General features: G+C 47.3%; 1 protein-coding gene across 4 annotated transcripts in view; it reads left to right on the forward strand.

Annotated features, from left to right (window-relative positions):
- Window positions 1-14649, forward strand: part of ANAPC5 (anaphase promoting complex subunit 5) — a 45722-nt gene that overhangs the window by 12598 nt on the left and 18475 nt on the right. For 2 of the 4 annotated variants that reach the window (XM_008272198.5, XM_002719739.6), the window contains exons 6-11: window positions 1318-1419; window positions 2218-2408; window positions 7747-7828; window positions 8512-8601; window positions 10134-10315; window positions 11343-11478. In XM_008272198.5, coding sequence (XP_008270420.1) covers window positions 1318-1419; window positions 2218-2408; window positions 7747-7828; window positions 8512-8601; window positions 10134-10315; window positions 11343-11478 — 783 coding nt within the window. The remainder of the gene's footprint in view (window positions 1-1317; window positions 1420-2217; window positions 2409-7746; window positions 7829-8511; window positions 8602-10133; window positions 10316-11342; window positions 11479-14649) is intronic. The other 2 variants (XM_070066169.2, XM_002719740.6) reach the window with 1 other exon arrangement.

The raw sequence follows: 14649 nt of genomic DNA on the forward strand, positions 1-14649 counted from the left end.
GTAATGCCGGCATCCCACGTGGGCACTGGTTTGATTCCTGACTGCTCCACTTCCAATCCAGCTCCCTGCTAGTGTGCTTGGGAAAGCAGCAGAAGATGGCCCAGGTCTTTGGGCCTCTGTACCCTGTGGCTCCTGGCTTTCGATCTGCCCAGCTCTGGCTTTTGTGGTCATTTAGGGAGTGAGCCAGCAGGTGAAAGATCTCTCTTTCTCTCTGTGTTTCTGTAACTCTGCCTTTCAAGTAAATAGATTAAAATTTTTTTTACTAGTTTTAGAAAAATTAGACCATAAAATTGCAGTAAAGTTGGAGCAGAATGTCCACAACACAGTTAAATGTAAACATTTGAGGGGCCAGCATTGTGGTATACCAGGTTAAGCCACCTCCTGCGATGCCAGTATCCCATATGGGCACTGGTTCAAGTCCTGGCTGCTCCCCTTCTAATCCAGCTCACTGATAATGGGCCTTGGAAGGCACAGGAGCCCAAGCCCTTGGCCCCGGTACCCACGTGGGAGACCTGGATAAAGTTCCTGTCTCCTGGCTCCAGCCTGGCCTTCCCCTGGCCCGTTGTGGAGTAAACCAGTGGATGGAATATCTCTCTCTCTCTGTAACTCTGACTTTGAAATAAAATAAATCTTTTTTTAAAAACTAGGTTTTTTTTTTATGTTTATTTGAAAGGCAGAATTAAAGAGAGGAAAAGACAGAGAAATATCTTCCATATTTTGTTTTATCTCCCAGATGCCCCCAACAGCCAGGGCTGGGCTGGGCGGAAGCCAGGAGACAGGAACCCTATCCAGGTCTCCCATGCGGGTGGCAGGGACCCAAGTAGTTGGGCTGTGATCCGCTTCCTTTCGAGGCACCTAAGCAGGAAGCTGGATTGGAATCTGAGGGCTGGGACTCAAACTGATACTGCGGTGTGGGCAGGCATCCCAAGTGGCAGCTTGATCCACTGCACCACAATACTTAATCCTGAAACTAGTTCTCTACACATTCGATTATTGCTGTTTCTTGAAGATTTACTCGTTTATTAATTTGAAAGGCACAACAACAGGGAGGGAGAGACAGATCTTTCCAGTGGCTCACTGCCAGCCAGGACTGGGCCAGACTGAAGCCAGGAGCCAGGAACTCCACCCTGGTCTCCCACGCGGGTGGCAGGGGCCTGAGCACTTGGGCCCTCCTGTGCTACCTTCCCAGGTGCCTTAGCAGGAAGCTGGATCAGAAGCTGAACAGCCTAGTTTTCCATGAAATTTTTGAAACATCGTGGTATTTCTGTGTGTTTATTGAGCACTTTTTGTGATGGAGTTGTCGTTTTTAAATTTCAGGCTTCTTTATTAAAGAATGATGAAACTAAAGCCCTTACTCCAGCTTCCCTGCAGAAGGAATTGAACAACTTGTTGAAATTTAATCCGGATTTTGCTGAAGCGGTGAGTCTTCCCCAGTGTGTTTGGGTTGGAAAGGAAAGACAAGGCTTCCCCGTATATACTCTGTATATGTTGAATGTCAGTACATGGAACTGGAGTCAGTCCACTGGCCCAGGTTCCTGAAGGAAGTCCTGTTGTGGGCGAGTAACTGGGAGCAGATTGTAGGGCGCCCCCCACCCAGGGGATTTCTTCCTTCTGTTGATGTTTTTATTCATTCTCTCTCTCTCGTGAATTTTGGATAGGAGACAGTAGAGTAGACTGATCAAAACAAAAGTTGTGAGGTTGAAAAAACTCCTTTTTGTCAGTATTTTGTATCAACTGGAATCTGCCCATTAAGATGCAGATTTAATCCAGTGATTCAAAGCAAAGTGAAAATAATTAACTTAGTAAACCCATAGTAGTCTCCCTGTGTTTTAACTTGAGCATTTAAAAAATCAGTTTTTATAATTTGTATATGAATTCAGGCTTGAAGATTTTTATTTCTGAACTTGCCATGTTCCTAAATCCTGAACTAGGTGGGGCCCTTCACCTTGGGAACCACCCAGCATAACCAGCGGCACAGAGGATGCACGTTTAGGATGACACTGACACCAGCACTAATGGCCCTGATTTCATTTTGGACTCCCTTGGCGGGAACCAGCGTGTCTTGAGCCCATCTTATTCCACCGTTAGGGAAAAGCTTAGGCTGAGCCCTGACCGCCCGCTAGAAAGACAGGGCGCCGGGATGCTTGCAGAGCTCTGCGGTAGTCCCCCGCGAGGCAGTGCAGCGTTTCAAGTGCATGGCTTCATCTCTCGCCTTAGCACTACCTCAGCTACTTGAACAACCTCCGCGTCCAGGATGTTTTCAGTTCGACACACAGCCTGCTGCATTATTTTGACCGCCTGATACTCACTGGAGCCGAGGGCAAAAGCAACGGGGAAGAGGGCTACGGGCGGAGCCTGCGATACGCCGCCCTGAACCTGGCTGCCCTCCACTGCCGCTTCGGTCACTAGTAAGTTTGTGGGCTTTTGTCGATGCAGAAATCGAAGATGCTAACTCTACATCTTAATTGAGATGCATTTCTTAAAGTAATGTATTAGAAGAGGAAGAAGAAAGAGACCAGCCCCTTCCGCTTGGACTTGTCAGTAACGGCACCAGGAGGAAGCAGTGTTGCACTGGGACAAAAGTTAATGAAAGAAAACCTTCTGCCCAAGTAGGCTGCCCCCTGGTGTCACTGCTTAGCATTGCCGTCTTAGTGCACGGCCTCTTTCCTCGATTCTGAGAAAACAGCCCTTCAATGAAAAGGAAATTAGGTCATTAGGCCAGAGATTCCCAAAAGGAAATTTTGGAGGTAGTAATTGGGATGCAAAAGCTATTTTTAGTACTTTAAAGATGAAAGGAAGTTGCGCCTTTACTAGATATATGACTGCACAGGCTTACTAAAAGTCACGTTTGCTTTTGGTGGAATTTATTCTGTCTTTTGGATGCTTCTGTGTTTTTAATTAGTAAAGTAGGAAACGTGAGAAATTATTATTTAATAAATGGGTATATTAAAAAAAAACTAAAATCATGCAGGCTGTTTTGGAAACAATGTAATAACGTGAGTTAAAGTAAAAGATAACAAATGACTAGTTAAAAGTTTCCGCAGGCTCTCCTCCCCTCCCCCATGGCTTTTCCAGGGTGAGAGAGATGTAGTCTGTGCTTCAGGCATTGTTGAATAGAGTCTGTGAGGGTACTTTTAAAATTCATGGAAAATGGAATTGGGGTAGGCGTTTGGCACAACGGTTAGGGCATCTCCTGGAATGCGTGCATCCCATCTCAGAGTGCCTAGGTTTGTGTTCTAGCTCCACTTCTGGACTCCCATTGCCTGCTAGTGTGCACCCTGAGAGGCAGTCAGTAATGGCAAGTCCTTGGGCCCCTACTGCCCATATGGAAGATCCAGATTGAATTGTAGTCTCTTAGCTTTGATGTGGCCCAGCTGCCCCCCGTTGCAGGTGATTGTGGAATGAACCAACAGATGGAAAATTTCTCTTTTTCTGTCTTCCAAATAAAAATGGAAATAAATAAAAATTGAAAATAGAATTAAAAGGCAAGTTTATTTTAGTGTAGAAAATTTTTTGAAATCTGCAGTTTCTACATAGTATGCATTTTCCGTGAACTGTTTGAAGACCCTTGGTATGCATGGATTTCAAAAATGTTCTGTACCAAAATAAACAGCTATGTGTTTATAATTTTAAATTATCTCAGTTTTTTATTTAAGAGAGAGATAGACAGAAAGAGCCCCCGTCCACTGGTTCACTCCCCAGACACCTGCGACAGCCGGAACGGGGACACACCAGGGCCGGGAACTCCGTCCATATCTCGCACACGGGGACTCGTCAGAACTGTCACTGCTGCCTCCCTGAGTCTGCATGTGAAGGAGGCCGCACTCATGAGCCCTGGCACTTGAACCCAGACCCTCGCAGGTGTCTTAACTGGTGTCTCAACTACCATGCCAAATGCCCTCCCCAACGTACCTGTTTTCCAGGAACATTTCGAAGTGTCCTCATACCAGTGAAAGTGCAGCGTTCAAAGTTGACCTGAGGCTTCTCTCTCCGCCTCTGTAGGCCAGGCAGTACCTGGGGAATTCTATTAGTTTCTGGTTGCTGGGTTTTAAAAGGGCAGTAGGTGAGCTGTAGCTTGTACCTGGGGGAGCATCTCAGCATGCGGAAGATGCCGTATAAATGCGGCAGGGAGGTTGAGAGCGTGTTAACGGGACAGTAAATGGTTTCTCCAGGCTTGCAGTCAAGGGCGCGTGAGAAGGGCGCAGACTGCTTCAGAGAGTGGCTGCTAGGGAAGATTGAGAGCTGCTAAGGGCGAGTTAAAGGGCAAAATGTTTTTGTTCACTCTAAGGAGGAAGTCTCCCTGTCTAGAGCACTCAAGAAAGATGCTTGTGTGGTACTTGGCCTGGACCAGGGGTGTCCTCAAGGGAATTCAAGCATCGGACTAACAGTTGTACCTGAAAATGCTTAAAGCTACCCCAGTCCTCTATGATTTTGTGAGAGCTCATAGTATTTTGTGGTAACTAACTTCTTTTTGTCTGTCCAGATTTATTAAGTTCTGGATCAGTGTGTTTTAGTGTGTTTTAGTGTGTGTGTGTGTGCTCTTAAATAACAGCAATGCTGTGTGTGATGCACACCAATAGCGTGTGTCTGTGTGAAGAATGGCTTCCCCGGTTCAGAAGTTTCAAAAAGTGCAAGTCACTTTTTGATGCCCTTCCTTTCTGTGTTCACGACATTATCTGTGCATAGGCAGCTGACTGCACAGAACACAAATGGGGAAGTCAGTTCATGCTCAAGTTAGTGCTGTTACTCAGGTCCAGGCTTCTCTCTTTCTGGCCCTGGATCTGTGGCTGTGTAAATCTTTCTCTCTCGACTGAAAGGGTTGTGGCAATTTCTTCAAAAATAGTTGTTCACTGAGCATCTCATGTGTACTAGGTATTATAGGTTCTGGGGGTTACAGCAGTGAAAAAAAGAAAAAAAAACAAAAACAAAAACCTAATACGGAGGTTGCCCTGGGAGAGAAGGGCAGTAACCAGTGCTGAACCTAGCTGTAAGCCTCGTGTGTCCGCAGGGATGGCTCAGGTTAAGGGCTGAGTGCCGGCAGAGACTACGTTCAGCTCAGGAGCGCCCTTACCCCAGATGCGTGCACGAGTTGTAAATCTGTTTATTAAGGTTGCAGGTCCGCCCTCGCTGGTCTCTGCTACTTTACTGTGCAGGCAGCTGAGGGAGTGACCTGTGGCTGGATCTGAAGAAAATACTCAAGTCAGGGAGCAGCACAGTTGACTTGTGTGTTTGAGCAGCAAGTGCTGTGGCTGCAGTCCTGAGTCAGGAGGGGCCGAGTGAGGCCAGAGACGCCGCAGGGGTCCCGGCGTTCAGATCTCTGTAGGCAGGTGAGGATTTGGGCTTTCATGTGCCCGGAGGGACATGGCAAGCATTGTCTGGAGGCTGCAGGCCTTTCTGTTCTTTGTCTTTTTCTTTTAAAGATGTATTATTTATCTGAAAGGCAGAGTTACAGAGGGAGAGGGAGAGACAGGGATCTTTATCTTCATCTGCTGGTCCACTCCCCAAATGCCTGCAATGGCCAGGATCAGGCCAAGCTGAAACCAGGAGCCTGGAACTCTCTCTGGGTCGTCTACATGGGTGGCATCTTCTGCTGCTTTCCCGGGCCATTAGCAGGGAGCTGGGTCAGAAGTGGAGCAGCCAGGACACAACTGGGGCCCATACGGGATGCCGGAACGACAGGCCTCAGCTTAACCTGCTGCCTCACAGTGCCTGCCCCTGCTCTGGCGTTTGTAAAGCAGTGGCCATCTAGTGCATTGCAGATGTTATAATCTGTTTGCGTCTTGCTCTTTTACTGAAGACTTCAATCTGCGGATTTTCTGATCAGCAGTGATAGAAACTCAGGAGTTCTGGGGCTGGCGCTGTGGGGTAGTAGGTTAAAAGCCTCCGCCTGTGGCGCCTGCATCCCACATGGGCACTGGTTCATGTCCTGGCTGCTCCTCTTCTAATCCAGTTCTCTGCGATGGCCTGGGAGAGCAATAGAAGATGGCCCAAGTGCCTGGGCCCCTGCACCCACGTGGAAGACCCAGAGGAAGATCCTGGCTCCTGGCTTCGGATCGGCCCAGCTCTGGCCGTATTGCAACCATTTGGGGAGTGAACCAGGGGACAGAAGACCTTCCTCTCTGTCTCTTCCTCTTTCTCTATGTAACTCTACCTCTCAAATAATTAAATAAATACATAAAATCTTTAAAAAAAATGTTAATAGAAAAGCAACTCTGAAGTTCCCTTGGGTACTTGAAGTCTCTGTGTTGGCAATCCACCTTGGCTCCCTACTAGAGAAGTGTAATCTCTGGTCAGTCCTGTTTCAGCTTACTGTGTATACAGTTCTCTCAGAATCTCTCTTTGGCCTTAGTTTGGCATGCTAGGTATAGAGTTCTCTTTTCTAGCAGTAGCGTTATTTGGTTATCAAATGGTCAGTGAGGGTAAATCAAGTGATGCTTGTTAAGGACCTGCATTTGAAGATTGCTTCCTGCCCTAAAGCGGTTACAGTCTAGTGTATTGCTCTACTTTCAACATGAAAACAGGTTTAAACGAAATGTAAAATATTTTTAAAAAATGTATCTAGTTTCTTTATTTGGGCAGTTGTTGAGAAAATAATTATTACCCAATTAAAGTTACTCATGTGAGGCTACTGCTTATTTTGGAAGAAGTGATATCCAGGAATTTCTGGTCCTATTTGGAGATTCTCAGTGAAATGGGGTTTGCTTGCTTGCTTTTCCTTTATAAAGATGTTCTCATTTATTTGAAAGGCAGAGTTACAGGGAGAGGGAGAGAAAGAGAGAAAGAAATCTTAAAACCGCTGGTTTATTCCCCAAATGTCCACAATGGCCTGGGCTTGGCCAGACCGAAGCCAGGAACCTAGAACCCTTCTGGTCCTCCCACATGGGTGCGTGGGCCCAAGGATTTGGGCCTCCTCTGCTGTTTTCCCAGCACATTAGCAGGGAGCTGGATTGGAAGTAGAGCAGCGAGACTTGAACCTGTGGCTATATGGGATACTGGCATCGCAGGCTGTGGCTTAACCCACTGTGCCACAATGTCAGCTGTTTGACCTGTGTTTGTAAAACTTTTGTTCTGTTTCTTGTCGTTAGGCAGCCCAACATTTAGAATATGGCCTGTACTATCCAGAGGATTATAAACGAGTGGATAGAATAAAATTTACACAGATTAAATAAATAGAAAGTTATATCCAGGAGTGTTTAATCGAGCCTTGCAACTTGGGGCTACAGATAGCATTTCGGTGGGTGTTTTCAGAAATGAGAGCTCAGTGAGGCTAAGTTAGAAGTATTCAGATAGAGGGGGAGTTGCGTGAGCTGGGAAAAAAACATTCAGAATGGGAATCCTCAGAATACTTTTTAAAACCAGCTTTGAAAAAGTGATAAAAGAAAAAAAATGTATGTAGAAAAAAAGTAATATATAAGGGATTGCAATGAAAAGTAAAATAGTATGTCTTCCTGCCCTTCTCGACAGCAGACAGCAGTGACAACCAGAGTAAACGTTAGCAGCAGAGATAAAGGCCAGTTCTTCATGCCTCTTAGCAGAGTCACCTCCGAAGGGGCTTGTCTCTGTCTTCACTGTTAGTGTGCCCTGTTGCTGGGGTGGCAGTGCCTCTGAGAAAATGTGCCTATAAGTAGCTGCAGCTTCCAACCTAGAGACCTGTCTTGGGTGAATTGTTCACAGATGACTTCTGCTCCCCTTGCTTGTGCTTGTTTGTGATTGTCGATGGGATGTTAATGTTTAGTCTGTCGTTAGTCAACAGGCAGAGCTCGCCCTGCAGGAGGCAATTAGGATTGCCCAGGAGTCCAACGATCACGTGTGTCTCCAGCACTGTTTGGTGAGGCCGTCCTCTGGTCTGGGAGTTTTGCTCGTGGGTTGAGTTGGCCTGCGGAAGGCCCCTTTGGAATTGGGTCCTTTTGCAACTGGAGCGGAGGTCCTTAGCAGTAAAGGGGACGCGGGTTTGGTGGTCATGGGAAACCAGAAAGGACAACCCATGTTTATTGATCTTTTATCGTCACTCATGACAGCTGTTTAGCCTACAGTTGTAATGCGATTTGCCATGAAAAAAGAGTGAGCCTTTTACAAAATATCATATTTGACATTGGCATTAACAAAAAGACGTAAGCTACACCTACTGACTGTGAAACATTGGCCTTTAAAAACAGTCAGCAAGCACAAGTAGTGTAACACAGAAATGAATCACTCGACTGTCACCCGAGAATCTCAGTTCTTAATTAAAGGCCATGTGGGGCCTTCATGTTTTTTCTCTGGAGCACCTGCCATGCATAGCCCTCCCAGGTGAAGCAGATCAATGGCTTGTTTACTTCAGTTTTTTTTTTTTTTTTTTTTTTTTTTTTTAGTGTGTTTGGCAGGTTTTATTTAAGTTCATAATTCAATAGAGGGTACTTTAGGGGATTTATTTGTCCCTTTTTAATTCTTTCTTTTGACCACGTTGGTACTTGGCTAGCAAGTTAGCCATTGTCATTGTTATGATATCTTTTGGTGATTGTCTCTTGCCAGAGCTGGCTTTATGTGCTGGGGCAGAAGAGAGCCGATAGCTATGTCCTGCTGGAGCACTCGGTGAAGAAAGCAGTGCATTTTGGGTTACCGGTAAGGCTGATCTTTCTGTGAGATTGTTCAGTAAATGGCGCTGAGCCTTTGTCTCTTCTTCCACCCACCTTTGTCATGAACCAATGGTAGATGTAGAACGGAGATTTCAGTGTGTGCTTTTATTCTTGGCATTTCATTTGACTATAATTATTAAACCACTAAATTCTGTTTGGTAGGTTTCTCTCTGTTCCCTTTATCCTAATAACATCTGTGGATGCTCCATTTATCAGCTGGATAAGAGGTCTTTCTGTAGCTTACCGAGCAACATGAACTCAGCACATACTCACTTTCAGAGATGGTAGGAAAGGCTCGTTTTTAAATCAGGGACGAATAGGGCTCGCTGCCTGCTTTTGTATGGTCCCCAAGCTAAGAATGGGTTTTACATTTTAAATCACTGGGCAGAAGAATCAGCCTACAAAGAACGCGTGTCAGAAAGTAAAGGTGGCCTGCAAAGCCTAACCTGTAAACTGTCTGGCCCTTTAAAGGACACGTTTGTTGATCCTTGTTTTGAACAGTTAGACAAGGAACCAGTACATCCGACAGGCGGATTTGTCCTTTCTCATCTTGAGTGGCAGCGAGGGAGCTGAATTACAGTCCTCAATACTCAGCAGTAGTCGTGACTGCTAGGATTTGTCACAGAAACACTTGGTGGGAACTGGACCACAGAGGCAGTGGGACTGTTTACAGCTTCTGTCCAGAAAGTCTGCAGCAAGCTTCCTTGAGTTTCAGAATGTGAGGAGGTCTTCAAAAGGTTTAGGGAAAATGTATATTATGAAAAAACTATGCATAGATTTTAAAAAACTTGCGCCGAAATACCCTTATGTCTTAATTTCATTTTCCACAGCTTTTTGAAGCACTCTCGTAATTATATGTGATAGTTTCATGCACATGCTTTTAGAATCTGTGAATTGTCCACGTGATTCACCTTTGGGAAAGGAAGCTTACACATACAAAATCAGTCTAGTGACAAAACCGGCTCCTTGAAATAAATGATAGACTTCTTAGGTAGAGTTTTTGTGGTGGATGTAAGCTTTGTTTACCGCTTTCATCCTGAAAGATTGCACCAGGAGTCAATGAGAAGAGAATGTGTTGCTCATGATAGGTGTCCTTTTTTGATCTAACACATAGTGTGCCCAGCACTGTTTGACATATATTATTTCATTGTAATCCTTACAACAATTCTTTATGATAGGTTTGATGCCCATTTTACAGATGAGGAAGCTGAGGCTTAGCTAAGAAGCTAAGTGACTGGCCCTAAGTCACACAGTAAGTAGCAGAGGCAGTGCTAAAGTCTAGGTCCATCTAATGCCAAAGCCCTGGCTCTTTCCTGTGTACCCTCTGCTTCTCTTCCAGCCCCAGATTGCAGGAACACATCTCAGATGGGTCAGGGTTAAGGTCAGGTTGTAGGTACCTTCCTTTTAAGTAGTCACTGTGCATGTGCTGAAATGTGAAATCCACCACATTTCTGAAGAGCAAAACAAATTCTGTCATGTAATCTCTATCTTGGGTCGTGGGTATATCTGTCCCCTTAGTACCTCGCCTCCCTGGGAATACAGTCCCTTGTTCAACAGAGAGCTTTTGCTGGGAAGACGGCCAACAAGCTGATGGACGCCCTCAAGGACTCCGACCTCCTGCACTGGAAGCACAGCCTGTCGGAGCTCATCGACATCAGCATAGCCCAGAAAACGGCCATCTGGAGGCTGTACGGGCGCAGGTCAGTCCGCGAGCCCGCTGCCACCGTGAGCGGGGGCTGAGCAGGTTCTGTGAGAGGCGCATGCATAAGGCTTCCCCTTTGGTGGAAGTTGTTCTCGCAGAGGAGTCATGCAAATGCTTTGTACTCTAAAGACATTTTGTATTTTGCACGGACTTGCGGTTTTTTTCCCATGCACGTTCTGACTTGCTCTGTGAAGTAGCTGGGGGGTGATCTCCATTCTGGTTCACGTATCTGATCTGCCCACAATCACAAATATACTTGAGCAGTGGCAGAGACAGGACACACGGCGGTCCTCTGACTCCCACACCTTGCTCCTCTGCTCTGAGACAAGAACCTCTCTTCCTGTTCGCAGGAGGTGTGGTCCTGTGTCTGCCCAAGTCGAGCATCCCCTGTCCCCCACAGCTGATGTAAAGAAGGCTGCTGTTCTGTTAAATGTTTCCTCTGGAATAGTTCCAGCCTCATGTTTACTTTTCCATTTAGCCATCTTGAGCTTGGAAGTAAACTTCTGAACCAGATTTTAATCCTGGAGCCCGGTCGCTACCTTACGCTTCACCTAGACAACCCACTATTTCTAGGAATTCAGTAATGAAAGGAAGTGCCTATTTTACCAGTCTTGTTTTTGTATTTCAGATAATTTTTTGGCACGGTTGTGCTCTGAAACAGCTGCAGACACTGGCCACTGCTTGCATTGCCAGAGCAGCCGGTGCTAGGATGGCATCGGGTCTGAATTTACCCGTGAAAGCTAACTAACATGCTGTGACCACAGGGGGATCGGGTGGGGTGGGGGGTGGGCGTCTGGGCGCATGGCGCTCCGGTTGTGTTAGAACCACTGCCTGTTTCCTCGGGGGCTGCACATCCAGGATGCTGTTCTGCTCTCCCTGTTGTGAGGTCAGAAGAGCAGCTGCTTCCACAAAGCCAGGACCCGTAGCGGGTGAATGTCTTGCGTTTCCACCTAAGTTAACAGTAGGGTGCGGCTCGGCAGCCTGGCTCTCCGGGCTGAGAGGAAACCTGCCCTCTCCTCACCCAGCACCATGGCGCTGCAGCAAGCCCAGATGTTGCTGAGCATGAACAGCCTGGAGTCGGTGCATTCGGGCGTGCAGCAGAACAACACAGAGTCGTTTGCCGTCGCACTCTGCCACCTTGCAGAGCTACACGCGGAGCAGGTAGGCAGGTGGCCAGGCCGCTGTGTCCCTGGAGCGATGGAGGCTCCGCCGTTTCTTGAGAAAAGCACTGGACGTGGGTCTGGTTGATGCAGGAGGCTGAAGAGTGACATCCCACGAGTGATCCTGGGCTGAGTGTGGAGTCTGCAAAGTGCATTGACCTTGGAATTCCTTTTGGCCTAGTGAGGGGGACAAGTCAGCCAGTTCCATTTAACAACAGAATAAAAAGGAGTCTTTGAAGTTCAAGGTAGTAGGGGTATGTGGGCCTGCAGGAGAGGGGAGGGTATGATGCACGGCACAGTGAGAGTGATAGTAGCATCTCCTTGTTCTCTGCGAGGCCCCGTGCTTGGATTGCTGTGTGTCGCCTTACAGAGTCTTCCAGCAGCCCTGTCAGGTCAGCTGTGTCTGTATCACTGCTCACAGGACAAGAAGCTGAGGTCCCAGGAACTAGTCCTGCACCACCTCTGATAAATGTGAGAGTCAGGTCTCCAGCCTAGGGCTGGTGAACTCCAAGGAAGGGCTGTGGGAACCGAATGTAACCAAGGAGTCTTACCTGAGTCTTTATAGAGGACAGATTAAAGGAATCTTACGCTGTTCCACAGTTTGTCTTCCTTTTACTCAAAAAATGTCTTTCAAGGAACAGAGAGTAGGGAAAACTATTTTTTGAAATCTCACTATTGGCTGGCATTGTGGCACAGTGTGTTAAGTTGTCCGCTTGTGATGCCAGTGTCCTGGCTGCTAGTTCAAGTCCCAGCTGCTCCACTTCCAATCCATCTTGCAGCTAATGCACCTGGGAAGGCAATGGATGATGGCCCAAGTGATTGGGCCTCTGCACCCAGGTGGAAGATCTGGATGGAGTTCCAGCCTCCTGGCTTTGGCCTGGCCCAGCCCCAGCCACTGTGGCCATCTGGGGAGTAAGCCAGCAGATGGAAAATCTCTCTCTGTGCTCTTCTTCTCTCTTTAACCCTGCCTTTTAAATAAATAAATAAGTTCTACTATCTTGTGAAACCAACAAATAAATAAATCCCACTATCTCATGAAACACTGTTCTGTTCTGGCTTTAATTATGTTTTCTTGATCACTGTATTTTTCATTCCCTCTTTGTGGTGTCCATGGTAGATTGCATTGTAACACTCATTGTTCCTCACTGTGCAACCTAAAGATCTTTGGATGATTTCTGCCTTTTTCAAAAGTATAAAAATACTTCCCTTGATTAAACATAGTTTAGCATTTTACAATTTTTTTTAAGATTTATTTATTTATTTTGAAAGAGTTAGAGAGAGAAACAGAGACAGAGGATCTTCCATCTTCTGGTCTGCTCCCCAGATGACTAGGGACTGGCTTGAAGCCAGGAGTTTCCTCCAGGTCTTCCTCATGGGTGGCAGGGGCCCAAGCAGTTGGTCCCATCTTCCACTGCCTTTCCCAGGCTACCAGCAGAGAGCTGGATCAGAAAGTGAATCAGCCAGGACTTCAAATCTGTACCCGTGTGGGATGCCAGCCTCTCAGGCAGCAGCTTTACCAGCTGTGCTATAGCACAGGGCCCATTTTACAGCTCTTTTTACTTTTTTAAAAAGATTTATTTATTTAATTGAAAGAGTTAGAGAGAAGGAGAGGCAGAGAGAGAGAGAGGTCTTCCATCTGCTGGTTCACTCCCCAATTGGCTGCAACGGCAGGAGCTATGCTGATCTGAAGCCAGGAGCCAGGAGCTTCCTCTGGGTGTTCCCACACAAGTGCAGGGACCCAAGGACTTGGGCCATCTTCTATTGCTTTCCCAGGCCATAGCAGAGAGCTGGATTGGAAGTGGAGCAGCCGGGACTTGAACTGGCACCCATATGGGATGCTGGCACTGCAGGCAGCAGCTTTACCCACCACACCACAGCACTGGCCCCGTTACAGCTCTTTAAGTAGCTGTGTAAGCAGAGCAGATGGGAGGGCTTTGGTTGGGGGAATTCCCTGTGCCTCTGTCAGCTGCTTGCTTTCCATGCCTGTGAAGCACCACCCAAGCTTTCAGAGGTGAAGGTGGCAAACCAGTGGTGCTTGCTGCTTGCTGTCCTCCAGGAATTTTGAACATTGTTCTCTTTCTGGTATCTTCCTCTTCTTGGAACTTCCTTCTTCTTCTTCTTTTTTTTTTTTTTTTTTAAGATTTTATTTATTTATTCGAGAGGTAGAGTTACAGACAATGAGAGGGAGAGACAGAGAGGTCTTCCTTCCGCTGGTTCACTCCCCAGATGGCTGCAACGGTCGGAACTGTGTTGATCTGAAGCCAGGAGCCAGGTGATTCTTCCAGTCTCCCACGTGGGTGTAGGGGCCCAAGAACTTGGGCCATCTGCTACGGCTTTCCCAGGCCACAGCAGAGAGCTGGATTGGAAGAGGAGCAGCCGGGACTTGAACTGGTGCCCATGTGGGGTGCCGCCTGCCGCAGGTGGAAGATTAACCTACTGTGCCATGGCGCTGGCCCCGGAACTTCCTTAGCATCACTTTTCCTCTCCTGATGCCGTGGCTGAGTGGAGTGCTTGGTAGTGAGTGGGTCAGTGCACAGTCACTTAAGTGTCTGTGTGATCCTCCTGTGACTGTTTGCCCCAGCAATTTTGCTGAGATTAATTCAGCAGGCCAGACAATTCACCTGTTTATCCCCTTGTGGCTTTTTTTTTTTTTTTTTTGACAGGCAGAGTGGACAGTGAGAGAGAGAGACAGAAAGAAAGGTCTTCCTTTGCCGTTGGTTCACCCTCCAATGGCCGCCGTGGCCAGCGCGCTGCGGCCAGCACACCGCGCTGATCCGATGGCAGGAGCCAGGAGCCAGGTGCTTTTCCTGGTTTCCCCATGGGGTGCAGCCCTTGTGGCTTTTTGAAGTAGGATTCTCTCTCCTGAGCCCAACCTTATCCAGGGAACTTCAAAATGTTTATGGAAAAATGGAATTAAAAATAAGTTTATTCTGTTGCAAATAGTTTTCTGGGGGCCGGCACCACGGCTCACTTGGCTAATCCTCCACCTGTGGCACCGGCATCCCATATGGGCGCCGGGTTCTAGTCCCAGTTGTTCCTCTTCCAGTCCCGCTCTCTGCTGTAGCCCTCCTGGGCAGTGGAAGATGGCCCAAGTGCTTGGGTCCTGCACCCGCATGGGAGACCAGGAGGAAGTACCTGGCTTCTGGCTTCAGATCAGCGCAACACAGACCTT

This window comes from Oryctolagus cuniculus, chromosome 21 (assembly GCF_051225735.1).
Source record: "Oryctolagus cuniculus isolate XC-2025 breed Fujian yellow rabbit chromosome 21, ASM5122573v1, whole genome shotgun sequence".
In the NCBI taxonomy this organism is placed as follows: Eukaryota; Metazoa; Chordata; class Mammalia; order Lagomorpha; family Leporidae; genus Oryctolagus; species Oryctolagus cuniculus.